The sequence below is a fragment of the Rhinopithecus roxellana genome, chromosome 17, assembly GCF_007565055.1.
Source record: "Rhinopithecus roxellana isolate Shanxi Qingling chromosome 17, ASM756505v1, whole genome shotgun sequence".
Classification (NCBI taxonomy): domain Eukaryota; kingdom Metazoa; phylum Chordata; class Mammalia; order Primates; family Cercopithecidae; genus Rhinopithecus; species Rhinopithecus roxellana.
The window spans coordinates 111,686,717-111,702,491 of NC_044565.1; the positions used below are offsets into that span (position 1 = coordinate 111,686,717).

Here is a 15,775-nt window from a genome sequence, read left to right on the forward strand (position 1 = left end):
GGCCCTGGCCTGTCCGGAGCAGGGGTTGCAGGCAGCGCCCCCCAGCCTGCGAGGCTTTACCAAAGACCCCTCCAGGAGGAAGACGGGCGCGACCCCCTTGTCCTTGTCGGGCGCCAGCCTGCGACGCCAGCAGCGGCGGCGGAAGCGGCTCCGGGGCTGAGGGTGGAGGTGGAACTTGGAGCCGAAGGCGTCGTACTCCCAGCCCTCCTCCTCGCCCTCGGCCGGGCCCTGCGGTGGGGAGGAGGGCAGGGCTGTGCTCCCGCAGCCGCGAAGGCGGCTCTGCCCGCAGCCCCCGCCAGGGCCCCCGCGGACGCCTCACCAGCTGCAGGAAGGAGACGGTCTCCTGCTCGCGGCTCAGCGCCCCGCGGTTCCGGAAGCGCACGCGCGCCCAGCGCCGCCGGCGGCACGAGTGGTAGGTCTTCTCCACCGGGCTCCAGACCTGGGGCAGGCCCGAGGGGGGGATGCCCACGCCATACTCCCAGCCTGCGGTGGGGGACCACGGCCTCTGAGTCCGCAGGCGTCCGCGGGTTGGGAGGCCCGGACAGGCCCTAGAGGGGCACGACTTCCCTCCCAGCCACACCTCTTGCCCTGAGCTGTGGAAAGGAGAGTGGCTGCACTGTGTCACCTGAATGGCCTGGGACCAGCTGCCCAACTTACAAATGAGGCAGGTGAGGCTCAGAGAAGTCCTGTGACTCGCGCAAGGCCACACAGCCCATAAGCAGCAAGGCTTGCATCTTGAGCCCGGGCCTTGAGACTTGCAGCCCTGGAGCTGCTGTGGGTGAATTCGGCCGCCACGTGACAGCCTCCTGGTCACCAGCATCTGCCACGCCTTGCTCTGGGTCAGGCTTCAGGACACACTGAGGGCCTGTGCTGTCTTAAAACTGGGGCCCATGCGTAGGGAAACGCTGGAGACCCAGCTCTGGAGGCTGGGGGGGGCCCAGGAATTGAGGCCTATCCCACTGAGGGCTTGGCTGCTCTGATCCCACTCTGGTCTGCTAGCTGCCGTGATTTTGAGGCCCTGGTCTCTCCCGATCCCAACCCTGACCAAATGACTGACCCTTACTGTCCACTGCGTGGTTCAGCTCCACCACCCAGTCCTTCTTAAAGTGCCAGCCTTGGGGGCACTTCACGTTCTCCCGGGCCTCCATGGGCTGTCCGTTCTGCAGGTGGACAGAGAGGGCGAGCAAGGGGCACATAAGCTGGGAAGAGGCTGCCCTCCCTCCCTCTTCCCACACCTGCGTGTGTGCCTGCCGTGGCCGCAGCAGCCTCCCACTCCAGGCCAGACTGTGCTTGCCACACCTCATGCCACCAGAGGCATCACTGAATACGCTCCAAGGACCTGCCTTTCTGCACTGGAAACTGCTCCTCCTCATTGTAAAGGGGAGACTTGCATGCTTTTGAGATCAGTTAAACCCTCACTGCCCAATACAGTAGCCACCAGCCGCCTGGGGCTAGTCTAGCTTAAATGAGTTAAAATTCAAAGTTTAGTTCCTTCACCTCACTAGTGCCCCATTTTAATAGCTCAGTAGCCACACATGTAGATATAGATCTCCATCACGATGGAGAGTTCTACTGGACAGTGCTGGGTTAGCCCATCCTAAGCAGATTCTCTCCTTCGGGGTAAGCAGTACCTTTGAAGGAAGCCTAGGAGGAAACCACCGCTTCCTTTTGTTGTTTCTCAGTCTTATTTCAGGTATTTCTACAAACCCCTCACCCCATCAGTGCTGAGAGAGAGTGCCTGCGGGCTGGTGCGCTCACCCAGGGCCCCACGCGTAGTGCAGGGCATAGGGCTCAGACCCTTTCCACTGGGACCCCCAGCTTCCAAGGCGCCCCGCCTGGTGGCCTTGCTTGCCCCCCAACCCCTGAGGCAGCTTTGGCCCTACTCACCACGTCTGTGTTTGGGATGGCGGCAGGCCCCCAGGCGCCTCTGGCGTCGCGGCCCTGGTTCTCATATACCTCCTCCAGCACCTGGCTCTTGTTGATGTCTATGTCCAGGAGGAGTCTGGGGGTAGTGAGACCCCAAGTTCCCAGCACACCTCCCCGAGCAGCCCCTGGGGCCGTCCTCTGCTGGCTAAGCATTCCCATACCTGGCATCCCCATCTGCTCTGGGCAGGACAGGGCCAGCAGGGCCTGGCATGCAGGACAGGGTGGTGGGCAGGGCCCTTGGCCTGGTACACCTCGGCCCTCTGGCACCAGGCTTAGGGGCTGGGTACCCATCTTTCTGGGCTGACATGGACTGGCCCTCCCAGGTGAAAAGTGTCCCCTCCGGTGGGGCCTGCCCCCTCCAGCCTTACCTCCTCTGAGGTTCCACTGTCCAGCTGTCCTGCCAGTGCCATCCCAGGGGTGGCTGGAAATCCGTCATGGGGAGGGTCTTGTTCCCCATGACATCTGAGAAGTTGGGGCAGCGATACAGCCCCTGCTGCCCCCACTGGTCTTTATACTTGGCCTGATTCTCATACTAGGGGAGGGAAGCTTGTCAGGGCGGCCGCCTCCTCCAGCACAAAGTGCGGGGACATGGGCCTCCCCTGGACCCCCTGACTCTGGGCTGCAGGGGCATCCTAAAACTGTGGTAGCCAGGCAAGAAAGGGCCATGTCCCCATTGCACAGGTGAGGGCACTGAGGCTCAGAGGTCAACCCTGCCCTGGGTCACTCAGCTGGCAGAGGGGAGTCGATGCTGCATGTTTGGACAGAGGTATCATAAGACATCTATGTAGTGCTTGGAGGCACAGATGTGGAGAGAGGTCTGGGTTGAAGGGGAGAGAGCAGGGCCTGTGTGCTCAGTGTGGATGAAAAGGCCCGGGCCGGGTGCGGTGGCTCAAGCCTGTAATCCCAGCACTTTGGGAGGCTGAGACGGGCGGATCATGAGGTCAGAAGATTGAGACCATCCTGGCTAACATGGTGAAACCCCGTCTCTACTAAAAATACAAAAAACTAGCTGGGCGAGGTGGTGGGCGCCTGTAGTCCCAGCTACTCGGGAGGCTGAGGCAGGAGAATGGCGTAAACCCGGGAGGCGGAGCTTGCAGTGAGCTGAGATCCGGCCACTGCGCCCCAGCCTGGGCAACAGAGCAAGACTTCGTCTCAAAAAAAAAAAAAAAAAGAAAAGGCCCAGAGGCAGCAATGGTGGTCAAATGGTGCAGGAGGGCTGGGCTCCCCAGGGTCTGCAGTGACGAGAGAGCAGGCAGCTGCCATCAAAGGCACTGGCCCAGTCCGCTGGTGCCTGCTGAGCATATAGGCCTGGCTCCCTGCCCTTAACCCTGAACCCCTTTCTGCCTCTGCACCTCCAAGACCTGCAGAGCTGGTTAGACATATTACAATGTATCCATCTACACATGCAACTTAGATGCTGCAAACATATGTTTTAATTCAGTAAGTTAAAAAGCCTGACACTCAAACCTTATTTCCCCTCTGCTGTTCACATGGCAGCAGAGGGGAAATAAGGTTTGAGTGTCAGGCTTTTTAACTTACTGAATCTCCCTCAGGGAGCCCAGGACATCTCCCCTCCTCTGGTTCTAGAGCAGTCCCTGGCCACCGCCCGCCCACTCCCCAGGTTGATGGTTCTGTGGGCAGATGCCTCAGATCCTGCTCCTCTACCGTTCTAGGCCTTCACCTCCTGGGACCCTGCTGGGGCCTGCAGGGGTCCTAGGCTGCCCTGTTGGTGATGGGCGAGGCCCCTACAAGTCAGAGCCTTGCTCACTTCATATGCTGTTGATGAACTAGGAGAAAGCTCGGAATAAACCTGCATCAGGGAGAGGGGGATCAGGCCCTGGAGGCCACTTAGTTGCCCCCTTTGTCTCCACACGTGTGTGGAGGATCAACAAGAGACCAGAGCTGACAGCGTCCAAGATTGCTTTAGTCTCTGCCTCCTCCATCAGACTCTCTCCTCGCCCTCAGTTTCGGTCAGGAATTTTTTCTCCCTCTTCACTGCAGGGCTACTGCAGCTTCACCCTCCCTCATCACGCCAAATGCCCTGCAGGGAGGCCATCTCTTCCCTGCCAGGCCACCCCACCCCCACCCCTGCATGCCTGCCCTGGCCCTGGGCTGCCGCTCACCACTCACCGTCTCCGCGTACACCGCCGTGTCACCCTGGCGGAGAAGCTGCAGGTCCTTGCTGTCTGTGATGTTGCCAAGCCACATGCAGACCCGGAGGTGAGCTGGGAGCACATCCTTCTGTCCTTCACCCTCTGGGTACTGAGTCAGAGGCCGACCGGTCCCATAGGGGCACTAAACACCCTGAAGGCCACCCCAGCCACCCGCCAAGTGGGCTGTACCTGCACCTTCCCCCCCGAGCCCTGGGAGCGGGGCCCTCACTGAGCTGAGTGCTGGAGCCGTAAGTGAATGGCATGGAGTTCTGTTCTGCCCTCCATAGCAGGGTGGCTCCACCTTGGCAGCCATGAAGCAGAGAGGCTGGGAGTGCCTCACAGAGGGAGTAGCAGGGACGTCGATAATGGGACTGACAGACATTCCCTGTGAGTTTGTTATGGGCCGGCACTGTGCCAGTTGCCCAGTGTGCATCGTAGGCCTGGATCCTCGCAGCCCACCACGAGGAGGGCATAGTGATTGCCAGGCCCATTCTACAGAGCAGCACACTGAGGGCTGGGCATGGTCAGGAGTTGGCCTAGGGCCACACAGAGCCAGGATTCGTGTCTCAGGGGCTCTTGCAGGATGCAAAGGACTCTGGTGGGCATGGAAGGAACTTTGCACATTGGTGGAGACGGCAAAGGGCAGGTACAGTTGGGGCCAGGGAAAGCCCAGAGTGTCCCTACTGTTGAGAGTATAGGCTAGAGAGAATGGATGCAGGGCCAGGGGCCAGGGGCCAGGCCACAAGGCGGCACCTTCTCCAGGAGGCAGTGGGGAGCCAGGGAGTCTCTGATGGGAGAAGGGAGTGGCCCCCACGTCCCCCCGGGAGGATCAGAAGCAGGGAGGCCACTGTCACAGCCAGGAGTGAGGGTGGTGGTCAGGGTGTTTAGTCTTATTTATAGCTTGCATCTGATATGATGGGCTGGTGCCAAATCTTATAGACATTAAATATTTTGGAGATCACCCTGTCATTGTCCAGGGAAGAGATGACAAGGGGCTAGACCAAGTGGCGGCCATGAGGATGATGGAGGAGGTGGATTTGTTTTCTGGTTTTGTTTCGTTTTTTTTTTTTTTTTTTTGAGATGGAGTCTCGCTCTGTCACCCAGGCTGGAGCAGCGTCATGATCTCGGCTCACTGCAACCTCTGTCTCCCAGGTTCAAGTGATTCTCCTCTCTCAGCCTCCCGTGTAACTGGGATTACAGGCATGCGCCACCATGCCCGGCTAATTTTTTGTATTTTTAGTGGAGACGGGGTTTCACCATGTTGGTCAGGCTGGGTCTTGAACTCCTGACCTCAGATGATCCACCTGCCTCGGCCTCCCAAAGTGCTGGGATTACCTGTGAGCCACCGCGCCCATGAGGAGGTGGATTTGGGGAACATTTATGAGGTACATGGACTTGGCATCACCCAACATGCTGGCAGCCACAGACCCCTCTCTTCCTCTGGGGACTGCTTCAACCCCATTCCACCTGGTTAAGGGACCAGGGAAACAAGCCCCATAGGGGCTGCCCTGAAAGTTCAGGGGCTCCCCCGGGGCCATTTCTTGGCCCTGTCCTCCCCTGAGGACCCCTTGATTCCCACCTGTAGGAAGAGTGTCTGTATCTTCCCACAGAGCCTGCCGCAGTGCAGGGCCCCTGCCCGGGAGAAGAGGACGGAGTGGGCAGGCACCTGTGCATAGGCCACTCGCTGCTCCTTGGCCACCAGCCAAATCATCACGTCAGGAAGGCCCATCTGGGGCTGCCAAGGTGTGAGAACGTCAGGCCCTGCGCGGCCGGCTCCCAGCCCTGCTCCAGGCCAGTGTGTGCAGCACCCACCTCCGGGAGCACAGCGTTGAGGCGGTACAGCCAGTCCTCCGCGGTGGCCACCATGTCCCTGGGCATGGCTTGCTTGGCCTTTTGGGCCAGTTCCTGCAGGAGGAGGCTGCGGAGCTGCCACCTCTTCCTGTCCAGGCTGGTGGCTTTGGGCTGGTCGGTCATGCAGGGCAGGGGGCGCCTGTGGCCAGGACAGGGTAGCAGGGGCTGGACCTCTCTACTGCCTCCCAGTGTCACCAGTGCCCTGCCTTAGGCCAGCGTGCCCCTCCTGGCCTCAAGATCCTGCCCCCATCTGCTGCTGGCCTGGCCCGGGAGCCCTTCCCACCATAGGAAGCCTGCTCGCTGTGCGTCCAGCTCTGGGTTCTCATCCAGCCCTCTACCACGGCCTGCAGGGAGGCGGGGCTGTGCGGGCTTGTCTGCAGGAAGGGGACAGGTTGACTCGGTAGGAGCCTCGGGCGTGGGTGTGGGGCAGCAGGGACCATTCTGATGGGGCGGTCAGGGGGCCTGAACGGGAAGGGAGAAGTGACTCCTGGAGTTTCCTGCTGGGGAGAGGTCTGAGCAGTGCTTCTCCCCAAGGAGGGTGGGGGGAGGTGTTCAGGGCACTGCTCTGAGCCCCCAGGCCTGGATCTGGCTCAGCTCCAGGCCAGCTGCACCCCAGAGTGCCCCTACTCCTACTTGCAGTCCTCCACCAGCTCCCTCAGCAGTTTCTCCCACTGGTGGAGGAGAGCTGGGTCCTTCGGATTCCGCGTGGATTTCAGGGTGTCCAGGTTAGCTTTCTGCCCAGCAGGAGAGAAACGGTAAGAGAGCCGGCCTCAGCATGGAGCCCAGCTGGACTGGCCACAGGTCTGGTTGGCCCAAGATGTTTTCAGCCACGACCTTGGGAACTTTGAGGGATAACTTGGTGATATCAGTTCAAGGTCGTCCACAACTCCGAGGCTAGGACCACCCCCCCACATCCTTCCTGCTACCCAACAGAAGAAACAGGTGGCAAGAAGCTGGGACGGGGTAAGACTGGGAAGCAGTGCAGAGCACTGACCTCCACATAGGCGTGAGAAAGTCATGCCGGAGGTCCCAGCCCCAGGTGGCTCCCGAGAACTACACTCCCAACAGGCACCTGAGACCGTTTGTGATCTCACTCCTTCCAGCTTCCATGGTCGGATCTTCATGTCACCTCCATGCCTCCCCCCAACCCTGCCGAACTTCAAAAACCAGCACATTGCTGTGGCTTTGCACGTTACTCCCTTCTACCTCCACCCAGCCCCCAACAAACTCCTATGCATTCTTCAAAACCCTGCTGATGTGTCATCTCTTTTGTGCACACCTCCTCTGACTATCTTCTCTTCCTCTCCTCTCCCCACCTTCTCTCTCTGACCCTATAGCACCTGGTACCTGTGTCTCCATCATAGCCCTAGTTGCACTGCACAGTCACTGCCTGCATGTCCAACTTCCCTAGACAGTGAGGACAGGGGCTGTGTTTAATCATCCTTGTGTCTTCAGTGCATAGCCCTGCTTCTGGCACGTTCTTCTCAACAGTGTGGAATGAATGCATGAATGGGCTGTGTGACCAGTTTCCTGCCACTGTGATGCAGTTTCCCAGGTCTCCCAGCCACACTCTGAACCCTTCCCAGCATCGGCTCCCGCACCACTCACCAGGCGGTCCCGAGTGAAGTGGAGGAGGTTGAGGCAGTTCATGCGGAAGCTGACGTCCTCCCAGTTGGAGGTCACGGCCACGACAGGCTTGGTGTTGTACCAGGGCACATAATGGTAGATGTTCCCTGGGACACAGAGACACACGGAGGGACGGGGTGTCTGGGGGATTCCGGGAGGTCTCTTCTCACTGTGTTCTCTCGAGGACCTCTCTGGACCACTTCACCCTCAAAGATGCGATTTGCTAACAATGCTAACTGGAGCCCTCCAGCTGGGAGGCTGGGCTGGGGCCTGACTGAGAATGTGAGAATGTGTGCACTTTGACCTTTCATTGTCACATGGTCTTCCAGAGTCCCCAGTTTACAGTGGGGAAATCCATGCTAGCAATGGGAAGCGGTTTCCCTGAGGTGGCGTAGCCAGGCGGTCAAAACGCAGGCGCCTAGCTCCAGAGCCCTGGGTTTTGAACTTCAAGCGAGACGCCAGGAGTAGGGGCACGGGGCACGACTCCGGGTGGGACGGGGGCAGGGGGAAAGGTATAGACAAACACCACTGATGGGTGCCACAGACTGGGTTCCCTCGCCATGTTCCTTATTGAAATGAGGCGGAAGCAAGACCAAATGTAAAGGATTCTGAACCACACTGCTGCCGAGTTGGCCTTAGAGGCAGAAATCCACAGAAAACGAACATGTAACCTGCAGAAAATCTGTGAGGCAAGTGAAAGCCAAAGCTGACTTTTGTTCTGCAAATTTCTGGAAACTTCTTGGAGAACTTGTGCTTTTCTTTGGCAACTACAGGAGGAACGGGGGGCAGAAGAGAAAGCCTAGGGCTGACTGGGGTGGGCAGTCTAACAGGGACCGACGTGCTACAGACTGGCTCTGCCCCCCACGGAAAGGCGTCCTCAAGTCCTCAACCCCAGGACCTCAGAATGTGGCCTTATTTGGAGAGGGGGTGTCTTTGCAGATGTAATGAGTTAGGATGAGGTCATACTGGAGCAGGGTGGGCCCTTAATGACTGGTGTCTTTATAAGAAGGGAGATAGAGAGACGGCAGTTGAGTGAGGACAGACACAGGGAGACACCGTGTGAAGGTGGAGGCAGAGACTGGCAGGACGCAGCTGTGAGCCCAGGAACACCAAGGACCACAGCAACCACCAGAAGCCACGAGGGAGCCGTGGCCAGATTCTCCCTCAGAGCCCTTGGCAGAGATCAACACTGACACCCTGACTTTGAACTTCTGACCTCCAGACCCGTGGAAGAATGAGTTTCTGTTGTCTAAAACCACCTGGTTTGCAGGGTTTGTTATGGTATTAATACACCATGCAGAGCACGAGCTCCAAACCCTAAGCCGTTGGGGCTGGGGGAATGAGAACTGACCCATCACACGGGAGGGGACAGTGGGGAAGCTTGCCTGTCTCCAGTGTGGCTCTCTGGGTGGAGGGGAAGAAAATCTTCCCCAAAATTTGTAGTAAGTGGGGCCTCACGGACGTTGGCATTCAGTGCTCATTTTATCTGTGTAGCCTGAAGAGTGTCCAACAAAAAATTTAATTTAAAGTGGTCTCAAGTAGATTGTTACCAGCCTGGGTAACATAGCGAGACCCTGTCTCTAATTAGCCAACCATGGTGGCTCATACCTGTAGTCCTAGCTACTCAGGAGGCTGGGGTGGGCTTGAGCCCAGGAGTTTGAGGCTACGATGAACCGTGATCATGCCGCTGCACTGCAGCCTGGGTGACAGAGTGAGACTGTGTCTCAACCAATCAATAAAATAAAATGGTCATAAATAAATAAAAACACAGTGATCCCTGCTTGGCAGTGCCCCAGGTAACTGGAAGAAGCAAGGCCAGTCCTCTCTGGAGAATGAAACATTAGCCAGACCTCAGAGAATGCCCACAAAGTTCCAAGAAAGTGAGCAGCTGAGAACCAGTGTACACACTCCTAACCCATCAACTCCACTCCTGGTATACACCCAAGAGAAGGGCTATACAGCATCATTGAGACACATGGAGAAAAATGTTCATAGCAGCTCTCATCACAACAGCCAAAAGCTGGAAACAGCCAAAATATCTCTCAAAAAATCTCTTGGCCAGGTGCAGTGGCTCATGCCTGTAATCCCAGCACTTTGGGAGGCCGAGGCGGGAGGATCACCTGAGGTCTGGAGTTTGAGACCAGCCTGCCCAACATGGCGAAACTCTGTCTCTACTAAAAATATAAAAAAAGAATTAGCCGAGTGTGGTGGTGGGCAGCTGTAATCCCAGCTACCTGGGAGGCTGAGGCAGGAGAACCACTTGAACCTAGGAGGCGCAGGTTGCAGTGAGCCGAGATTGCGCCACTGTACTCCAGCCTGGGCAACAGAGTGAGACCCCATCTTGACAACAAAAACAAAAAAAAAGGGCCAGGCACAGTGGCTCATGCCTATAATCCCAGCACTTTGGGAGGCCAAGGCGGGTGGATCACCTGAGGTTAGGAGTTCAAGACAGCCTGGTCAACATGGTGAAACCCCACTCTATTAAAAATACGAAAATTAGCCGGGATTGGTGGTGGGCGCCTGTAATCCCAGCTACTTTGGAGGCTGAGGCAGGAGAATCACTTGAACCCGAGAGGCGGAGGATGTAGTGAGCCGAGATAACGCCACTGCACTCCAGCCTGGGCAACAGAGCGAGACTCCTGCTCAAATAAATAAATAGATAAATAAAATAATCTCTCAAAAATCTCTTTCAGTAGTAGAAAGGATAAATAAATTATGGTACATTTACACAATAGAATAATAGACAGCAGTCAGTGAATGAGCTATGACTACCCTATGTCATCTGGATCTGTGAACACACTGCACAAACTGAACAGTGAGCAAAAGAAACCAGATACAAAATAATACACTTTTTTTTATATAATCATAATAACTATTATTTTTTAAAGAGGCAGGGCACAGCAGCTCATGCCTGCTCGTGCCTGCAATCCCAGTGCTTTGGGAGGCTGAGGCCAGGAGTTCAAGTCTGCAGTGAACTATGGTCATGCCATGGAGGTGAGGACTGGCTGTGGTTGAGCAAAGTGTTTTGAGCTGCATGTATGCGAGCTTGATGCTTGCTCCGTTCGATCCGAATGATCTAGAGGGCCTTGGAGGGGTGGGGTGGGCACAGGGGCCTCTGAAGTGATCCCGCTCCATGATCTGGGTGCTATTACAAGGGCACGTTTGTTTTGTGATAATTCACTGAGCTTGACACTTTGGTTTGTGTACTTTTCCATAAGTATGTTCTACTTGAATTGAAAGTTTACTTAAATTAAAAAATAGTGGGGCAAAACACCCAAAATCAGTACGTAAAATACAGTGTGTCGAAGATGGAAAATGCTAAGGAGAAAAGCGGGGAAGGGAAAAAGGGAGATGCTGAGTAATTTAAATAGAATGGTCACCTAACGACTTTTCTGCGAACATCTAGAAGAAATAATCTAGAATGCAGCCCAGAGAGAGGACAAGATGAAAAATATGGAAGAGATTTAAAAATATGAAGGACAGAATGAGAAGGTCCACAGAGGACAGAGTGAGTTCCGGAAGGAGATATAGTGGGGAAGAGGTAATTTTCTTTTTTTTTGGAGACGGAGTCTTGCTCTGTCGCCTGGGCTGGAGTGCAGTGGCCGGATCTCAGCTCATCTCAAGCTCCGCCTCCCGGGTTTACGCCATTCTCCTGCCTCAGCCTCCCGAGTAGCTGGGACTACAGGCGCCTGCCACCTAGTTTTTTGTATTTTTTAGTAGAGACGGGGTTTCACCATGTTAGCCAGGATGGTCTCGATCTCCTGACCTCGTGATCTGCCCGTCTCGGCCTCCCAAAGTGCTGGGATTACAGGCTTGAGCCGCCGCGCCCGGCCAAGAGGTAATTTTCAAAGGGAAAATATAATCTTCCAGGATTTTTGGAAGACACCAGTTTCAGACCCTGGCCTTTGCGTGAAAGACGGGAATGATAAATAAGCAGGAACAAGTGCCTGGGGCTCTCAGTGTGAGGATACACAATAGCAGTTTTCCTCTCCGACTCTTGGAGAACTTACAAAAGCAACAAGGAGAAGGAAAATAACTCAATTTTCAGCAAAACAAGCAGACAGATATAATCTGCAGACTCAAAATACACGTGAGGACTGCCAAAAGCAACTGTGACCGCCACCTAAGCCTAGGTGTGAAGTGCAGCAGCAGCAGCCGCCTGGGGGACACGACTAGCAAGACAGACAGCGGGAAGCGCTCTGAGTAGGGGCAGACTGCAGAAAGTGCCAGCAAAAACACGCTGCCTGAAGGAGCTCAGGACACACGTGAGGCAACGTGAGCCCGCGAACCTCAGAAAACAAGTAGCAGAGAAAACAAAAACAGAGATGGGAAGGCAGCATAAGTAGTCCATGGGAGATTAGACGCTGCAGACACTTCAGTGAGAGGCATGGAAACAAGGATGGAAATGAGAAAAGTGACCAAAATGAAATGGAAAGAATAGGTCAAAAAAGGATCAGGGAGAAAATGACAGATATAGATAAAACCAAAGAGCATCACTAAACCCATAAATGGAGCTTCTGATGTAGAAAATTAAATAATGGGCCGGGCGCGGTGGCTCACGCCTGTAATCCCAGCACTTTGGGAGGCCGAGATGGGCGGATCACAAGGTCAGGAGATCGAGACCATCCTGGCTAACCCGGTGAAACCCCGTCTCTACTAAAAAATACAAAAAAAAAAAAAAAAAAAACTAGCCGGGTGAGGTGGCGGGCGCCTGTAGTCCCAGCTACTCGGAGGCTGAGGCAGGAGAATGGCGTGAACCCGGGAGGCGGAGCTTGCAGTGAGCGGAGATCCGGCCACTGCACTCCAGGCTGGGCGACAGAGTGAGACTCCGTCTCAAAAAAAAAAAAAAAAGAAAAAAGAAAATTAAATAATGGAACAGAGTAAGTATTTTAACATGTAACCTAAGAAAACACATGAGGAAAGGATGGTCTTTTTAACAAACGGTGCTTGAACAACTGGATATTCACATGCAAATTAATTCAAAATGAATCATACAGATAAGTGTAAGAACTAAAACTGTAAAACTTTTTTTTTTTTTTTTTTGAGACAGGGTCTCACTCTGCTCCCCTCCCTGGGGTACAGCAGTGTGATCATGGCTCACTATAACCTTGACCTCCTGGGCTCAATCAATCCTCCTGCCTCGGCCTCCTGAGTAGCTGGGACCATAGGTGTGTGCTGCCATGCCCAGCTAAATTTTTTTAAAAAAATTTGTAGGATCTCGCCATGTTTGCCCAGGCTGGTCTTGAATTCCTGCCTCAGCCTCCCAAAGTGCTGGGATTACAGGTGTGAGCCACCGCACCCCACCAAAACCAGAAAACTTAGAAGAAAAAATAGGAGAAAAATCTTCATGATCATGAGTTAACCAAAGAGTTCTTAAATATAACACCATAAAAGAAAAAATAAATTGGATTTTATCAAATTAAAAATGTTGGCACTTCAAAAGACACTACTAAGAAAATGAAAAGACAAGCGACGGACTATTTGCAAATCACATATCTGGCAAAGGACTTGTATTATAACTCAATAATAGGAGAAACAATCCAAATTAAAAACAGGCAACACATTTGAGGCCTGGCGCAGTGGCTCACGCCTGTAATCCCAGCACTTTGGGAGGCCGCGGAGGGCGTATCACGAGGTCAGGAGATGGAGACCATCCTGGCTAACACAGTGAAACCCCGTCTCTACTAAAAATACAAAAAATTAGCCGGGCGTGGTGGCGGGTGCCTGCAGTCCCAGCTACTCGGGAGGCTGAGGCAGGAGAGTGATGTGAACTCGGGAGGCAGAGCTTGCAGTGAGCCGAGATCTTGCCACTGTACTCCAGCCTGGGCGACAGAGCGAGACTCCGTCTCAAAAAAAAAAAACAGAAGATAAATGAATGGTTTATGAGCACTGAGCATGAAAAGATGTGGCTGGGCGCGGTGGCTCACGCCTGTAATCCCAGCACTTCGGGAGGCCGAGGTGGGTGGACTGCTTGAGCCCAGGACTTTTGACACCGGCCTGGGCAACATGGTGAAACCCTGTCTCTATGAAAAATACAAAAATTAGTCAGGCGTGGTGGCACATGCCTGTAGTCCCAACTACTTGGTGGGACTGAGGCAAGAGAATTACTTGAACCCCGGGGGTGGAGGTTGCAGTGAGCCAGGATTGCCCCACTGCACTCCAGCCTGGGCGACAGAGCTAGACTCGGTCTCAAAAAATAAATAAATAAAAAATAAAAATTAGAAAAAAAAGGAAAGATGCTCAGTGTCATTACAGGAAATGCAGATTAAAACAACGATGAGGTACCACTGCGTGTCTACTATAATAAATAAAGACAGATAAAAACAAACATTGATGAGGATGAGAAACTGAAATCATCTTACATTGCTGGGAGAATATAAAATGATGTGGCCGCTTTAGAAAAGCTTGGCAGGTTCTTAAAAAGCCATTCCACTTAAAGACTTGTATACGAATGTTCACCGCAGCTTTATTCTTTTTTTTTTTTGAGACGGAGTTTCGCTCTTGTTGCCCAGGCTGGAGTGCAATGGAGTGATCTCAGCTCATCACAGCCTCTGCCTTCTGGGTTCAAGCGATTCTCCTGCCTCAGCCTCCTGAGTAGCTGGGATTACAGGCATGTGCCACCACATCCGGCTAATTTTGTATTTTTAGTAGAGACAGTGTTTCACCAAGTTGCTCAGGCTGGTCTCGAACTCCTGACCTCAGGTGATCCACCCGCCTCAGCCTCCCAAAGTGCTGGGATTACAGGAGTGAGCCAATACGCTCGGCCAGCTTTATTCTTAATAGCTAAGAAGGGGGAACAATGTCCATCAACCGATGAATGGATTAACAAATGATGGACGGTACACCCATATGATGGAATACTATTTGGCAATGAAAAGGGAATGGAGTACTGATACATGCTACGTCATGGATAAACCTGGAAAACATTACGCCAAGTGAAGGAAGCCAGATGCAAAAGATGACATATTGTATAATTTCATTTATATGAAATATCCAGGAAAAGTAAATATGCAGAGACAAAAGTAGATTAGTAGTTGTGTGGACCTGGGGGTGGGAACAGGAGAGTGGCTACAAAACAAGAGAATTCTGTGGTTTGTAAATTACATCACTAAATAAATTACTAACAAAATCAGATTTTACTCATACACACAGATGCAAAATCCTCAACAAAATACTAGCAAACCAATTCCAGAATGCATAACAAAGATAGGACGGGCATGGTGGCTCATGCCTGTAATCCCAACAGTTTAGGAAGCTGAGGGGAGTGGATCACCTGAGGTCAGGAGTTCGAGACCAGCCTGGCCAACATGGCAAAACCCCATCTCTACTAAAAATACAAAATTAGCCAGGCATGGTGGCTCACTCCTGTAATCCCATCTATTCAGGAGGCTGAGGCAGGAGAATCACTTGAACCTGGGAACCCAGGAGGCAGACCACTGCACTCCAACCTGGGTGACAGAGTGAGACTCCGTCCCAAAAATATTTAAAAAAAGGTATAACAGGCCGGGCGCGGTGGCTCAAGCCTGTAATCCCAGCACTTTGGGAGGCCGAGACGGGCGGATCATGAGGTCAGGAGATCGAGACCATCCTGGCTAATACGGTGAAACCCCGTCTCTACTAAAAAATACAAAAAACTAGCCAGGCGACGAGGCGGGCGCCTGTAGTCCCAGCTACTCGGGAGGCTGAGACAGGAGAATGGCGTGAACCCGGGAGGCGGAGCTTGCAGTGAGCTGAGAGCCGGCCACTGCACTCCAGCCTGGGTGGCAGAGCAAGACTCCGTCTCAAAAAAAAAAAAAAAAAAAAAAGGTATAACAAAGATAATGTAAGCTATCAATGCAATTATACTGTAATTAATTGCATGGTATATTACATATAATAAAACAGTTATTTCTGGGAGGTGGCATATTATTAACTCAAAGTAGACTATGATGAGTTAAGGGTCAATATTGTAATTCCCTAAGCAACCACTAAAAATAATCCAAAGATACATATTGTCAATAGATAGAATGTAATACTAAAAACCAAACAAAAAATACCTGATGAAAACAAAAGAACACAGGAAATTCCAGTGGCCTTTTTTGGAGAAATTGTCGAGATTTTGCTAAAATAGGAAAATGGGAAGGAACCCGTTTTCAACCAAAGTCCAACCCAAAGACTTGTACAAGAGCCACAGTTATTTTGTAAAAGAACAACTAGGCTGGGTGCAGTGGCTCACGCCT

The 15,775-nt window shown here is 53.3% G+C and overlaps 1 protein-coding gene across 1 annotated transcript in view; it reads right to left on the minus strand.

The window, feature by feature from the left end:
* The window catches only part of FER1L5 (fer-1 like family member 5), a 66,471-nt gene that overhangs the window by 13,831 nt on the left and 36,865 nt on the right, over positions 1 to 15,775 (minus strand). Inside the window, exons 20-29 of the mRNA XM_030921165.1 lie at positions 7,539 to 7,663; positions 6,564 to 6,664; positions 5,892 to 6,069; positions 5,659 to 5,814; positions 4,057 to 4,188; positions 2,295 to 2,458; positions 1,888 to 2,002; positions 1,058 to 1,160; positions 320 to 483; positions 61 to 228 (exon numbers count right to left, since the gene is read on the minus strand). Coding sequence (XP_030777025.1) covers positions 61 to 228; positions 320 to 483; positions 1,058 to 1,160; positions 1,888 to 2,002; positions 2,295 to 2,458; positions 4,057 to 4,188; positions 5,659 to 5,814; positions 5,892 to 6,069; positions 6,564 to 6,664; positions 7,539 to 7,663 — 1,406 coding nt within the window. The remainder of the gene's footprint in view (positions 1 to 60; positions 229 to 319; positions 484 to 1,057; positions 1,161 to 1,887; positions 2,003 to 2,294; positions 2,459 to 4,056; positions 4,189 to 5,658; positions 5,815 to 5,891; positions 6,070 to 6,563; positions 6,665 to 7,538; positions 7,664 to 15,775) is intronic.